This window comes from Lontra canadensis, unplaced genomic scaffold (genome assembly GCF_010015895.1).
Source record: "Lontra canadensis isolate GAN:19392208 unplaced genomic scaffold, GSC_riverotter_1.0 scaffold24, whole genome shotgun sequence".
Taxonomy (NCBI): domain Eukaryota; kingdom Metazoa; phylum Chordata; class Mammalia; order Carnivora; family Mustelidae; genus Lontra; species Lontra canadensis.
In genome coordinates this window covers 12,138,126-12,153,574 of record NW_022631018.1, presented here as the reverse complement: position 1 = coordinate 12,153,574, position 15,449 = coordinate 12,138,126, and the positions used below count along the sequence as shown (strand labels likewise).

Sequence of the window (15,449 nt, the reverse complement as noted above, 5' to 3'; positions counted from 1 at the left end):
GGCTTTTGTTCTTTTTTAAGTTCCTTTAGGTATAAGGTTAGATTGTTTATTGAATATTTTTCTCGTTTCTTGATGTAGGCTTGTGTCACTATAAACTTCCCTCTTAGAAGTGCTTTTGGTCCATTCCAAAGATTTTTTTTTTCTTCAGATTTTACTTATTTATTTACAGAGAAATTGGGGGTGTGAGAATGAGAGAAGCAGGCTTCCTGCTGAGCAGGGAGCCTGATGCCAGTCTCAGTCCCAGGACCCTGAGGTCATGACCTGAATCAAAAGCAGATGCTTAATCGACTGAGCCACCCAGGTGTACCCCCAAAGATTTTTTTAAAAAAGATTTTATTTATTTATGAGAGAGGGAGAGAGAGGGAACATGAGCAGGGGAGGAGCAGAAGGAGAGGGACAAGCAGACTCCACTCTGAGCACAGAGCCTGATGCAGGGCTTGATCTCATGACCCTGAGATCATGACCTGAGCTGAAACCAAGAGTCAGATGCTTAACTGACTGAGCCACCCAGGTGCCCCAGTCTTCATGTATTATTTTATTTCCTTTCTGACGTCTTTGTTGACTCATTGGTTGGTTAATAGCTTATTGTTTAGGGTACACTTGTTTGTGTTTCTTCCCAGTTTTATGCTTTTGATTTCTAGTTTCATGCCATTGTGGTCAGAAAAGATGCTTGATATGACTTAAAACTCTTAATGTTTACTGAGGTTTCTTTTGTGGCCTAGCATGAAATTTATTTTGGAGAATGTTCTGTGTACACTCGAGAAGAATGTGTTTTCTGCTGCTTGAGGATGAAATGTTCCGAATGTACCTGTTAAGTCCCTCTGGTCACACCTGTCATTCAAAGTCACTGTTTCCTTGTTGGTTTTCTGTCTGAGTGATTTGTCCACTGACATGAGTGGGGTGTTAAGTCTGTTATTGTATTACTGTCAATTTCTCCCTTTATGTCTCTTAATATTGGCTTTATATAGTCAGGTCCTCCTATACTGGGTGCAGAGGGATTTACAGTTGTTCTATCCTCTTGTTGCATTGTTTGCTTTATCATTATGTAATGCCCTTCTTTGTCTCTTGTTACAGTCTTTTTTTTTTTTAAATTTTATTTATTTATTTGAGAAACAGAGAGAAGGAGCACATGGGTGGGTGTGGGGGACAGAGAGCCCCAGACTTCCCACCAAGCAGGAAGCTGGGCGCAGGGCTGGATCCCAGAACCCTGAGATCATGACCTGAGCCAAAGGCAGATCCTTAACTGACTGAGCCACCCTGATGTCCCACAGTCTTTGTTTTAAAATCAGTTTGTCTACCCTCACATTTTTTTTTTGCTTCCATTTGCATAGAATATTTTTTTCCATCTTTTCCCTTTCAGTCTGTCTGCATTTTTACGTCTGAAGTGAATCCCTGTAGGCAGCATATACCTGGGTCTTGTTGTTGTTTTTTTAATCCATTCTGTCACCCCGTGACTTTTGATTGGACCATATAGTCCATTTACATTTAAGGTAATTATTGATGGGTATGTATCTCTTGCTATTTTGTTAACTGCTTTCTCTCTGTTTTGTTCTTCTCTTGTTCTCTTCCTTTGTGATTTGGTAATTTTCTTTAGTGTTATGCTTGGATTCCTTTCTCTTTACTTTTTTGTGTATCTTATAACTTTTGGTCACCATGAGGTATACATGTAATTTTCAATGTAAATAACAGTCTGTATTAAGTTGATGAATGCTGAAGTTCAAAGACATTTGAAAAACTACATTTTTCCTCCCCCTGCATGACTTATGTATATAGTGACACATTTTAAATTTTTTAATGTTATGTATCCCTTAACTGATTTTCGCATTATATAATTAATGTTACTACCTTTGCCTTGTAACCTTCATACTAGCTTTAGAGATGATGGACTTATCACTTTTATTATATGTTTGCTTTTGCCAGTGACATTTTTTCCCTTGCACAGTTTTCTTCTTGTTAGAGCCTTTTCTTTTCCACTTAAAGAAGTAGCTTTGACATTTCTTGGAAGGCCAGTGCAATAGTAATGATTTCCTTTAATTTTGTTTGTCCTGGAAACTTGTTTGTTTGAGAGAGAACAAGCATGAGCAGGGGGTAGCTGCAGAAGGAGGGGAGAAGCAGACTACCTGCTGAGCAGGGAGTCTGACATGGGGCTCGATCCCGGGACCCTGAGATCACAACCCAAGCTGAATGCAGATGCTTAACCGCATGCCCCTGTCCTGGAAACACTATCTCTCCTTCAATTTGGAATCATAACCTAGATGGGTAGAGATTGGTTGTAGTTTTTTCCCTTTCTGCACTTTGAATTACTCATGGCATTCCTTTCTGGCCTGCCAAGTTTCTGCTGAAAAATCAGCTGATAGTCTTATGGGGTTTCCCTTGTATATAGCAATTTGCTTTTCTAATATTGCTGTCCTTTAGATTCTCCATTTGTTATTAATTTTTGACATTCTAATTATTATGTGTCTTAGTATGGAGCCCCTTGGGTTCACCTTGTTTGGGGATCTCTCTGTTTCCTGGACCTGGATGTTTGTTTTTTTCCCCAAGCTTGGGGATGTTTGCAGGTATTATTTCTTCAAATACATTTTTTTCCTCTTTCTCTCTCTCTTCTCTTTCTGAGACCCTGATAATGCAAATGTTAGTATGACCTGTGGGATGTTGTCCCAGAGGTCTCACAACTGATGCTCATTTTAAAAACTTATTTTTTTAATACTTGCTGTTCAGCAGGGTGCTTTCCACTACCCTGTCTTCCAGATCGCTGATCTCTTGTTCTCCATCCTCCACTCTGCTGTTGATTCCTCCTAGTGTCTTTTCCATTTCTGTTATTGTATTACTCAGCTATGATTGGTTCTTTTTATATTTCTTTGTTGAAGTTCTCACTGAGCTCATCCACTCTCATCTCCAGTCTACAGAGCACTTGTCTCACTTTGAACTCTTTATCAGGCAGATTGCTTATTTCTATTTTGTTTCATTCTTTTACTGGTGTTTTGTCCCATTCTTTTGTTTGGAACATATTTTTCTGTCTCATGATTCTGTCTGACCCTTCATTTGTTTCTGTGTATTAGGTAGGTTAACTATGTCTCCTGGTCCTGACAGTAGTGCCTTGTGTAGAATGCATCTTGTGGGGACCCAGCAGCACAATCCAATACCCCCTGCACCCCCTGCCAATCAGCAGAATCAGGTGCTTTAGGGATGTCTGTTGTGTGGGCTGTGTGTACCCCCTGTGTGACTGGCTGCACCTACTGTGGGTGTGCTGATGGGCAAAGCTGACCCCCAGGACAGCTTGCTGAGAGGCCAGGCTGTGGCTGCTACAGGTGTGCTGTGGCCAAGTCTGGCTCCCCTCCTCCTTGAGGAAGGAGTATCTTTGGAGGGGTCCTTCCAGGCATGGGTGGGTGGGGTGTGTCCACAGGGGAACACTGGGAAGGGGGGCAAACAGTATGAAGAAGGTGGGGGGAGAGTATCAGAATTGGCTCCCTCAAGGATGGACCAGCTAGGCAGAAGGAGGTCAAGAAAAATTGTACCTTCCAGTACTCTTGTTCCTTGAGAAAGCTCCTACCATCCTTGATCTTCTGGCACATGCCCCAAAATTAGTCACTAAATCTTCATGTATAACCCAGGCACTTCCTAGACTACTGCTTCTGTGCTGGGTCTCACAGTGCATGATATAGTGCACTGGCCCTTTGGGAATGGACTCTCAGTTTCTTATAGCCCTCCACCTCTCCTAGAGTTGAGTCCATTATTTTTCAAAGACTGATGTTATCAGGCTTGTCTTTCTGGTGCAGGTCTCCAGGGCTGGGGTTGCCTCATGTAAAGCTTGATACCCTGGCTCCTCAAGAAATACCTAGTGCCCAAGATATCCTTCTTCTTTGAGGGTCGCTGTGCCTGGGGATTAGTTTCCAACTAGATCTCTGCCCCTCCTACCCTTCTCAATGTGGGCTTCTCATTATGTCTTTAGCTGTGAAAGAGCTGTTCTGCCAGTCTTCAGGTCGTTTCCAGAGTTAGTTGGATTATGCATAGTTGTTGTCTCTGTGTGTCAGTGGGAGGAGGTGAGCTCAGAGCCCTCTCTACCATCCTCCCAGTTATCCTTCAAAGTTCTTTAAAATGCAGGTACTTCTCTAGGCTTCCCAACACTCCCATAGGATAGCTATTTGTCTCATTCTACAGAATAGTAAACTGAGACTAAAAATGAGTAAGTGATTTCCTGAAGTTTCAAAGCTGGTAAACAAAGAGATACAGTCCAGTATTTTCCCACTATTCCTGGTTAGAACAGGGTAATCTTCATTTATCACCATTCTATCTATGTATTAGGACTGTGGCTTAGGAAACAGAGGTGGTGAAATCATAGCTAACTGTAATGTTTACCCAGGCTTTGAAAATAAGTATTTCTGAATCAAACTGGTGATGATGTAGAGATTATTCTCTGATATCTACCAAGAAGTAAGGAGGAAAAAACATATGCTCAGTTTTGTAAAAAATTCTACTTAGTGCAGAGTTACATGATTAGCTAGTTTCAAAGACCTTATTTTGCTACTTCCAAGTATCAGAAGGGTTGGTCAGCATCTGATGGTTCTCTAGGCTCATGGATCTGAAAGCTGGTCTTCATCATCCTGGGGAACCTGTGTGGAATGGGGATATGGGCAGGTAGGAAAAGAGAAAGTCCCTCACTTCTATTTCTGACCCTATGGTTGGAAGTGGCCACCTTAATCCATAGGTCAAATCTGAAAGGATTCCATAATACTCACCAACTCTTCATGCCACTGGGAACCCTTCCCATGGACCATGCTTGGTGGGAAACTGGGACAGCAGTCTTCCCATGAGTCTCACCTGCTTGAACTGAATGGTGATAACCATATGAGACTGGCTGCTGCTGGCGTTCATGTTGGTTGATGCTGTGGTCCTTACTTTTGTCCCTTGTTCCATCAGTCTTTCAATCTGTGCATAGTTCTCACAGGGCACTGACTTCAGGCCATCCACATAAAAGCCCAGCTGTTGATCTTCCCTCACTTTTAGTCCCCCAGGTTTCTTGGTTCTAGACAGCAAGTCTCTTATCTGTGGAAAAAGAGAATAAATAAAGTAAACTTCAGGAAGACAGGGATTTCTATTTACTTCATGGTTACACCTCTGCCTAGAATATATTTAGTGCTCAACAAAAACTTACTACATGAATGAAAAAATGTTAAATTTCTGTAGGCACCACACAAGCTCATAATTTAGGTAAGTCAGAAATAGGGGAATGGGCAACAGGAGGGAAACCTGTTGTAATAAAGGAAAACCTTTTGTAATAAGCAGAATTAAAAAAAAAAACTCAGTTCTAGTATTTTCTAGTACCTAAAGCACTTCAACAAGCCTGTGAACTCCCTTTGGGTGGGACCAGGGCCTTTTACTTGTAGATCCTGACCTGGTCCCCAATGTAGAAGAAGCACTCAGTGAATGAATTTTGACAGAGCAGGGTAGCCAGAGCTAGGCTAACAAATAATGTTAGGAGAATATGGATGATTCTTTAGATCTTCTTATTGGAGACTGGTGAGATGTCACACCTAGACCATGGCTTTGGGTGAAAGCCCATGTTGTCTCTCACTCAAGAAAAGCCACTTTTAACAAGGCTAAGTAGGTTCTACTGTGGGATTGTGGTACAGCCAAAGGCCCCAGAGGGGTGGTGTTACATGGTACAGAGATGTCTGGACTGGTATCCCTAAGACCTGGTTCTCAGTCCTGGCTCTGCCTCTAACCTGATAAAACTTTGGAAAATCTCTTACTTTCTGAGTGTTCATAATAGGAGGGGGTGAATTAAGTTATCTCTGAGATCTTCCCCAACTCCGATATTCTATGGCTTTTTATCCTAGAGCCAGGGAAAGATCACAGATTGAAGTTCAGGCAAGCCAAACTAAGACAGTGGACATAAGGTGCCAGGGATAAGGAGACATCCAAATGGAGGTCACTTCTGGTGTAGCTAGGAAAATTTTCCTCTAACATACAACTTGTTGGAAGGAACATCTAAGATAGGACTGAGTAAGTCTTATTAGAAAAAAAAGAAGTAGATTTATCTGGATGGAGTAGAAGTATGAGCACCCAGAGACGGGGGTGGATCTTGGTGCCGGGACCTTCCATGTGTGCCTGGAGATCAAAATTGGTGATTATCACAAGACCTTCCTTACTCACCTGGGCTTTCCTGGGAATCCTCAAACTCTGCCTCTATTTGGTACACCTTCAAATCCAACTCCAATCTGCTTCTAGAGAACTCTTCCAGAACCCAATCTGATTATCTGATTTCCCTGTAAAATCCTCCAAAGATTCTCCACTATTGCCGGGACAAAGGCCCTTTACTTTTGGCAGAGCCTATCTTCAGCTTCATCTCCTGATGACCCCACCATATATCCAAATCTGGCTATGCGGGTACTGACTGTTCCTTTAACCATCAGGGTACTGATGGTTCCTTTAATCGCAATGAACTTTCATGTATTTTTTGACTAGTTACAACTAATCCTGCCTAAAGTGCCCCTGTCTGTGCCCCCAACCTCCCTACGCATTTCTCAAAGTTCAGTCCAAGCCCAGCATTGACCATTGACCATTGACCCTTGCTGTCAAACATCCCACGTAGTCATGCACTCCCTCCTCTCTGCCCCTTGCTCCTCGCCATTCACGGAACACATGTAATGCATCACTGTCTGTAAAGTGTTATAACTCCCACCAGACTCTTCTATGGTGGGAATTAAGTCCAAGGATTAACTCATCCTCAGAGTCTAGGATGATGTCCGAAACATTAGAAGTACATAATAAACTTCATTTTAATTGACTGTTGAAGTACCTAATGGGAAAATACCAGCGAGTCAAGGAATATGAGGAATGGAAAGATTCTTAGGATGTCCAGTGTTCTTATTTTAGAGATGAGGAAACAGAATTCCAGACAGATTATCATCATAAACAGTTATCAGTAGGGAGACCACAGTGAGATGACTACCAGAACTGGGTAACAAAGGAAATTGTCCTCCCAAAATTATTGGTATGAGATAAAGGAGCCACACTGTCTTCCAAGCCTTAGCAACTTGAAAGAAATAGAAACTTAATCAGTGACCTTAACAGAAAAACCAATTGGGAACCAGCGACTATATGGTTAATTTATCTTCAACAAAGCAGGAAAGAATATCCAGTGGGAAAAAGACAGTCTCTTCAACAAATAATTTTGGGAAAATTGGACAAAAATATGCAGAAGAATGAAACTGGACCACTTTCTTACATGATACACAAAAATAAATTCAAAATGGATTAAAGACATAAATGTGAGACAGGAAACCGTAAGAATCTTAGAGAAAAACGCAGGCAGTAACCTCTTTGACATAGGCCCCAGCAACTTCTTTCTAGATATGTCACCTGAGGCAAAGGAAACAAAAGCAAAAAAAAAAAAGTTATTGGGACTTCATCAGAATAAAAAGTTCTGCACAGCAAAGGAAACAATCAATAAAATTTAAAGGCAACCTAGTGAATGGGAGAAGACATTTAAAAGGGTTAGTATCCAAAATATATAAAGAACTTATAAAACTCAACACTCAAAAATGAATAATCCAATTTTTAAAAGTTCAGAAGATATGAACAGCCATTTCTCCAAAGAAGATATTCAGATGGCCAACAGACACATGAAAAGATGCTCAACATCACTCATCATCAAGGAAATGCCAAAACCACAATGAGATACCACCACACACCTGTCAGAATGGCTAAAATCAACAACATAAGAAACAATAGATATTGGCAAGGATGTGGAGAAGGGGAACCCTCTTACCCTGTTGGGTAAGCCACTGTGGAAGGCTGTATGGAGGTTCCTCAAAAGTTAAAAATAGAACTACCCTATGATCCAACAATTGCACTACTGGGTATTTACCCAAAGAAAACAAAAACACTAATAAAAAGGAAGCACGCACCTGAGGGTTTATAGCAGCATTATCTACAATAGCCAAATTAGGGGAACCCCAAGTGTCCATTGACTGATGAATGGGTTACAGACACACACACACAGGAACATTACTCAGCCATAAAAAAGAATGAAATCTCGCTATTTGCAATGACATGGATGGAGGTAGAGACTATTATGCTAAGTGAAATAGCCCTTCAGAGAAGGACAAAAATCATATGATTTCACTCTTGTGGAATTTAAGAAGCAAAACAGACGAGCAAAGGGAAAACAAAAAGAGAGAAGCCAAGAAACAAACTCTTAACTCTAGAGAACAAACTGTTGGTTACCAGAGGGGAGGTGGGTGGGGGTGGGAGGTGGGTGAATCAGGAGATGGGGATTGAGGAGTGCACCTGTCATGATGAGCCCCGGGTGATGTAGGGAAGTGCTGAATTGCTATATTGTACACCCGAAACTAATATGACTCTGCATGTTAACTAATTGGAATTTAAAAACTTTTTTTTTTTTTAAAGATTTTATTTATTTATTTATTTGTCAGAGAGCGAGAGCGCGAGAGTGAGAGCGAGCACAGGCAGATAGAGTGGCAGGCGGAGTCAGAGGGAGAAGCAGGCTCCCCGCTGAGCAAGGAGCCCGATGCGGGACTCGATCCCAGGACGCTGGGATCATGACCTGAGCCGAAGGCAGCTGCTTAACCAACTGAGCCACCCAGGCGTCCCTGGAATTTAAAAACTTTTTAAAAAAGAACTCATTTGCATTTACTATCAGCCTTCAATGGTAATAACTGACTCATGAAAGAATGTAAGAAACAAAATGGGTACTTTGTTTCCTTAATATAAAGAGAAAAACACTGACAGATTTATTCCTTTCACAATATTTACTTGGGAATGATTACGTGCAAGGCTTTGCATGGTGCTTGGGGTTACACAAAAACAATTAGGATACGGTCTTCTATGAGAAGGGTACAGTTTTAGATGCCTTTGTCAATCCGTCCACTCAGTAAAGATTCGGAGCGCCCATTCTAACCCTACAAGCATATTGAGTATTGAGAGGGTATTTCCTATAGAAAGGTCTTCACAAGGACACGATCTGATCCGGAGACCCAAATAGGTAAATAAAATTTCACAGTATCATATGATCAAGGGGTAAGGACAGCGAATATCTGGTATTTTCTAAGCTCTGTGTTAGAAATTGAAAACCGGTCACCTCGATGTGTAATGTCTTCTTTTACATTCTCTATAAATGAGACAACTGAGATAAAGTGATTTTCCAAAGTCACATGGCCAGTCAAGGAGAGAGGTGGGGTCTGAGGTCATGCCCTTTCCAGCCACCCCAGGGACAGGCAAAGCATGGCCTGGGGACTACGTTCAGCTGGCCACCTGTTTTTTGTAGGATCCTTGACATAACATTTTCCACATTTTTAAGTGACTGAGAAAAATCAAAAGAAAAATATTGTGTGACATGTGCAAATTGATGAGAAGAACAAAGGCAAGAGAAATGCAGCGGAAATTAAATTTTCTTACAACCTGGAGCCCAAGTTGCTGAGTGTGGCATTCCTCAAGGAACTCACGACTGGCCTACCGGCCGCCTTAATGTTGATGTTTCTTTAAAAACTAAAAGCAACCTTATCTTAACACTAACTAGCCCTCCAAGGTCCTGGAGGCCTTGCTTCTAACACGCACAAATTCCTTAGAGGTTTATGCTGTCCTTAACCCCCACCAAGAGAAGTCCATGATCAGTCAGTCACTCCTCATAGCCCTGGGGCAGCTCTTCCCACCCTCGAGTCCTGTCCCCCTGCTCTATCAAAGCACCTCTTTGCACCAAAAGAAGCTCAAGAATTCTTTCTTGATCATTGGCTCTCGGCTCCACATCAAATATTATGTGTCATTCCAGTTTCAGCGTCCAAGAACGGCCCCCCACTGGGACCCCGCCATCCTCCATTTGCTTAGGGAACAGAGGTGAATCTTGTCAGCAGACACCATCTGGTCCTTTGGAAACAAAGTTTGCCATCTCCTCTGCCCCCCATGCCTACTGAGGTCAACTGGTAGGGGTAGGGGAAGAATTCCAGGGTCAGAGAAGGGTAGATGTTGGAAAGGATGACATGTTCCGGAGAGGAAGACATTTATGTGGTGGAAGAGCATAGTGAGTGGAGATGAAGGGGCAAGAGGGAGAGCGGAAGAGGGAGGTGAGGGCTGTCGTCCATGCCGCGCTACAGGGTTGTGACTTTATCTTAGGGTGGGGGAGGGGAGGCTCTGGTAGGTATTATGCTGCAGAGTCCCACAGGTGTGTGTGCCAGAGAACAGAATCACTGTTACCTGCTCGTTGTAAATTTCCAACATACTGAACGTAACCTGTATAGAAAAGAACATAGAGTTAATCTTCTCTGGAACCTCATCTTTGGGGAAGAAGTCACATAGGAACAACATAAATTTCCAACAAAGGAAGAAGCTAATATTGAATATAGTAATGCTTGGGGCCCCGGGTGGCTCAGTCGGTTAAGCATCTGCCTTTGGCTCTGGTCATGATCCCAGGGTCCTGGGATTGAGACCTGCATCCTGCTTCCTGCCCAGTGAGGGGTCTGCTTCTCCCTCTGTCTGCTGTTCCTTTTGCTTGTGCTCTCTCTCTCTCTCGGGTGAATAAATAAAATCATTTACAAATATAGCAAGTTCTGATTCACATGCAATAAGCAATTCTCAGTAACTTTGACGCTATGGAAAAGTTCTTAATATAGGTTAAAAGCATATACAACCCTGTGTGTGTGTGTGTTTCGGTCAATATTAGCAACAGAAAAAGGTCATTCTTTATTGCTTTACCCTACTGTGCTTCTGGAATATTTCTGGACTGGCCGACTCCCCTTAAGTGGGAGGCTGGAGGAGTCGGAATGGCTCCAGACTAGAGAAAAGGGCCTAAGATATTGATATTTGCCACCGCCTTCTGGCAGGCTTGTGGCTTTTGTCTCCCGGTGGCGGGTCTTCTGTCACCTCTCATGTCCCCAGAGCTTCCAACGAGATTGGGTGTCGCATGCTTTAAACCAATGTTAGCAGACAAAGAAAGCCTCCAATATGAGAGATCAAACAAACAGTAGAAAAAAGGAACTCCAGGAAAGCAGGAGATACATGGAGTAGAAGACCATGTTCTTTAAAGTCCTGTAATTCATAGTTCCGGAGAGAGAAAGAATGCTCTCCATGAAAAAAACAGGATGCCACAGGGGTGCTTGGGTGGCTCAGTTGGTTAAGCATCTGACTCTTGGTCTCAGGTCAGGTCTTGATCTCAGGTTTGAGCCCTGCATCAGGCTCCATGGGCGTGGAGCCTACTAAAAAAAAAAAGAAAAGAAAAAAGAAAAAGAAATGAAAATGAGCACACACCCACAGCCTTGGTAGAAGAGGGGGAGTAAAGGAAACCACAGGCAAGTCAGTGAGGGTCTTGTTGGATCAGCCTCAGCAACAATCCCTCATGAGTATTAGCTTCTAAGACGTCTGCTGCTAGGATACTCAACGTGCTTTTCAAAATTACTGCCTTGGGTTTGCCTCCATAGAACCGGAAAAGGTCAACATTCTAGCTAGCGGCAACCTGATCTTGCAATCCTGGGAAGATTTGCGTATGGAAAATTAACATTATCCTGAAATAGAGAGGCTGATCGTTTGGAGCCAGAAATTTCCAAAATGAAAAATGAAATTCCTCAAAGAAGGGATTTTCGGATCATGCATACCTGGTATTCTTCATTTCCCTCCCTCTTCTCAATTGCTTGAAAGAGCTCCTCGCACACCTTTGGAATGATACCCTTGTTTGCACCAAACCCAACCATGGAGTAGCTTTTCCCAGAGCCAGTTTGGCCATAGGCTAGGAGGGTGGTATTATAGCCTTGCCACGCGCTGTCCAGAATCCCCCGGCCAAGATCGTGGAAAACATCTGTCTGGAAAGAAGATCACAGACACCGCGTTCAGCACGGGCTTTTCACAATACCCTTAACATAATAAATACTCTGGTTTTGATGACTTGCTTAGTACCATGCTACGTGTGTGTGTTTGTTTTTTTAAGGTTTTATTTATTTGACAGACAGAGATCACAAGTGGGCAGAGAGGCAGGCAGAGAGAGAGAGAGAGAGAGAGAGAGAGAGAGAGAGGAGGAAGCAGGCTCCTTGTGGAGCAGAGACCCCGATGTGGGTCTCAATCCCAGGACCCTGGGATCATGACCTGGGCCAAAGGCAGAGGCTTTAACCCACTGAGCCACCCAGGCGCCCCCATGCTGCATGTTTGATAGAAAACTCCGATGCTGTCTTAGAACCAGCGGCATAAAGCTGGAGACCAAAAAGGGAGTTGGCTAATCGGAAGGCACTGATCACCATGGATCTTCACCTGGCTGGTGTCAAAAAAGCCTAGTACAAACCTAGCCTGGCTCGGCCTTCAAAATCCAGCAATTAGACATCAGTTGCAAGGAGCCAGAGGACAGAGACGAGTGAAAGCATCTTCTACCGTCTCATTGTTCTTGACTCCACAAACAATAACATCACAAAATGACTGCACTAATTTTAGTCCTCTGCTGGTGAACTCTTTTTTTTTTTTCTTTTCTTTTTTCCTTTTTTTTTTTTTTTTTTTGCCACAAGACCCAGAAGTTCTGGAGCATTTCTATAATATGCACACGTACATGTTTGTGCCCCCCCCTTTTAAGTGGGAGGCACAGATGCCTGTGTCCCCAACTGCTTGAAAGAAAGGATGCGGTCTGGCTCTTTCAGTATCTGGGTCATGGTCAAAGCCAACAATATTCCCTTGTCTGAGTAAATTTTTCTCTGGTGTCCCATATCAATAAAATAGTAAATAATCTTTACACAATCCCTAATTGCAATAGGTACATTTTTAAAAGATTTTATTTATTTATTTGAAAAAGAGAGATCACAAGCAGGGGGAACAGCAGAGGGAGAGGGAGAAACAGACTTCCTGTCAAGCAGAGAACCCGACGCAGGGCTCAATCCCAGGACCTTGGGATCATGACCTGAGCCAAAGGCAGACACTTAACTGACTAAGCCACCCAGGCACCCCCATTATAGATCCATTTGTATCATCTATATAATGTTTACTTCTGGGAAATGTGCACATATCACCATGGTATGGTTTATATACATACCACAGACAATAACCAGTCTTCTCATACTGTTCATAAGAACAGTTCTCATAAGAACTCCATAAAAATTATTGCCCTACAAGGGTTAGGGGAGCTTCTGGCCTAAAATGTAGAATCTCATCAGTGGTTTCTGAAAACATCGTGACTGTACTTTTCCCAGAAAAACATATTCACATAAAGGATATCAACTCTACCTTGGGCGTTATTAGCTAAACATAAGGAGTGCTTACTAAGTTTAGTAAAATAACTAGTTTTGGAGTTAGACTTACATTCCTAATTTCTTCCTACTCTCCATCCTATGATCAACTACATGAAACATTTTCCTACACTATAGTACATGGAACAGTGATTCGGCGATTATTGTAATAGGGGTCAACAAAAGCTAATTGGTTGTCCTCATTTGGCGATGAGGAAAATGTGACAATCAAGGTTCTGTACAGCATGATTCTTGCAGTATTTTAAAACTATCTTCTTAAAAATTGGGATGTGGGGAATCTGGTGCAGTGGGTTAAGGGTCTGACTCTTGGTTTTGGCTCAGGTCATGATTTAATTTTGTTGTGGGATTGAGCCCCGCATGGGCTCGGAGCTCAGTGGAGGAATCTGTTTGAGATTCTCTCCCTCTGCCCCTCCTCCCACTCATGTACACATGCTCTTTCTCTCTCTCTAAAATAGATAAATCTTTAAAAACAAAGTTGAAATGTGGATGCCTGGGCGGGTTAGTTGGTTAAGCGTCTGCCTTTGGCTCAGGTCATGATCTTGGTCTTGGGATCAAGCCCCACATTGGACTCTCTGCTCAGCAGGGAGTCTGCTTCTCTCTCTCACTCTCTAACCTCCTCTCTCTCTCTCAAATAAATAAATAAAATCTTTAAAAAATTGAAGTGTAATTGGCATATAATATTAAATTAGATTCAGTTGAACAGCATAATGATTTGTTATTTGTATATATTGTGAAATGATCACCAGAATTAGTCTTTTTGATAAAAGCCATTCTAACTGGTGTGAGGGGATGTTTCATCATGGTTTTGATTTGCATTTCCCAGGTGTTGAGTGATGTTGAGTATCTTTTTATGTACCTGTTGGCTATTTTCATATCTTCTTTGGGAAAACTGTCTATTCATTTCCTCTGCCCATTTTTAAATTGGATTGTTTTTTGTGTGTGTTTGGTTTTGATGGGTTTTGTTTTTTGTATGACTTCTTCATCTGTTTTAGATATTAACCTCTTACCAGATACATGATATGAAATTTTTTTTTCCTATTTCATATGTTTCCTTTTCATTTTGTTGATGATTTCCTTATTGTATACAAGTTTTTGTTTGTTTGTTTGTTTGTTTTGATATAGTTCTACTTATTTACTTTAGGTTTTGGTGTAAAATCCAAAGCATCATTGTCAAGACTGATGTGTAGAAGCTTACCACCTATGTTTTCTTCTAGAAGTCTTATGGTTTCAGCCCTTATGTTCAAGTTTTTAATACATTTCAAGTTAATTTTTGTGACTGGTGTGAGGTAGGGGTTCAGTTTCATTCTTCTGCATGTGGCTGTCCAGTTTCCCCAATACCATTTACTGAAAACACTGTCCTTGTTCCATTGTCTATTTTTGGCTCCTTTGTCATAGATTTTTGGTCATATACACATGGGTTTATTTTTGGGCTTTCTGTCTGTTTTACTGATCTATGTAAAATCTATGATTTTCCATTTTCTTGATGGTTTCCTTTGCTGTGCAAAAGCTTTTTAGTTTGATTAGTTCCAATTGTTTGTTTTTGCTTTGGTTTCCCTTGTCTGAGGGGACAGATCCATGAAAATATTGAGAAGACCATTGTCTAAGAGTTTATTGCCTATGTTTTCTTTTAGGATTTTTATAGATTCAGTTATCACTTTTAGATCTTTAACCCATTTCAATTTAATTTTCCTGTGTGGTTTAAGAAAGTGGTTCAGCTTCATTCTTTTCCAAGTAGCTGCCCCATTTCTCAGTGCCATTTACTGAAGAGACTGTGTTTTCCCCATTTTATAGTCTTGCCTCCTTTTTCATAGATTAACTGACCATATAAACAGGGGTTCATTTCTGACTCCTTACTCTATGCCTTTGATCTGTGTGTATTTATAATTTAAGGAGAATGGATATTGACTCTTTTCTAGATATTTGGTAGAGTTCACCTGGGAAGCCATTTGGTTGTACACTTTTCTTTCTTGGGAGTTCTTTGATTATGAATTCAATTGTGTTACTAGTGGTTGGTCTGTTCTGATTTTTTATTTCTTTCTGATTCAGTCTGGAAGGTCATATGTTTCTACAGATTTGTTCATTTCTTATAGATTGTCCAATTTGTTGGTTTATAATTTCTTGTAATTTTCTCTTATAATTCTTTATATTTCTGTGGTGTCTGTTGTAATGTCTCTCTTTCTGATTTTATGTATTTGAGTCCTGTCTCCTTTAGAAAAG

The 15,449-nt window shown here is 41.6% G+C and overlaps 1 protein-coding gene across 1 annotated transcript in view; it reads right to left on the bottom strand.

Annotated features, from left to right (window-relative positions):
• Positions 1-15,449, bottom strand: part of LOC116870659 (kinesin-like protein KIF28P) — a 65,578-nt gene that overhangs the window by 33,700 nt on the left and 16,429 nt on the right. The window contains exons 4-6 of the mRNA XM_032862568.1: positions 11,607-11,810; positions 10,213-10,248; positions 4,819-5,043 (exon numbers count right to left, since the gene is read on the bottom strand). Of these exons, the coding sequence (XP_032718459.1) occupies positions 4,819-5,043; positions 10,213-10,248; positions 11,607-11,810 (465 nt within the window). The remainder of the gene's footprint in view (positions 1-4,818; positions 5,044-10,212; positions 10,249-11,606; positions 11,811-15,449) is intronic.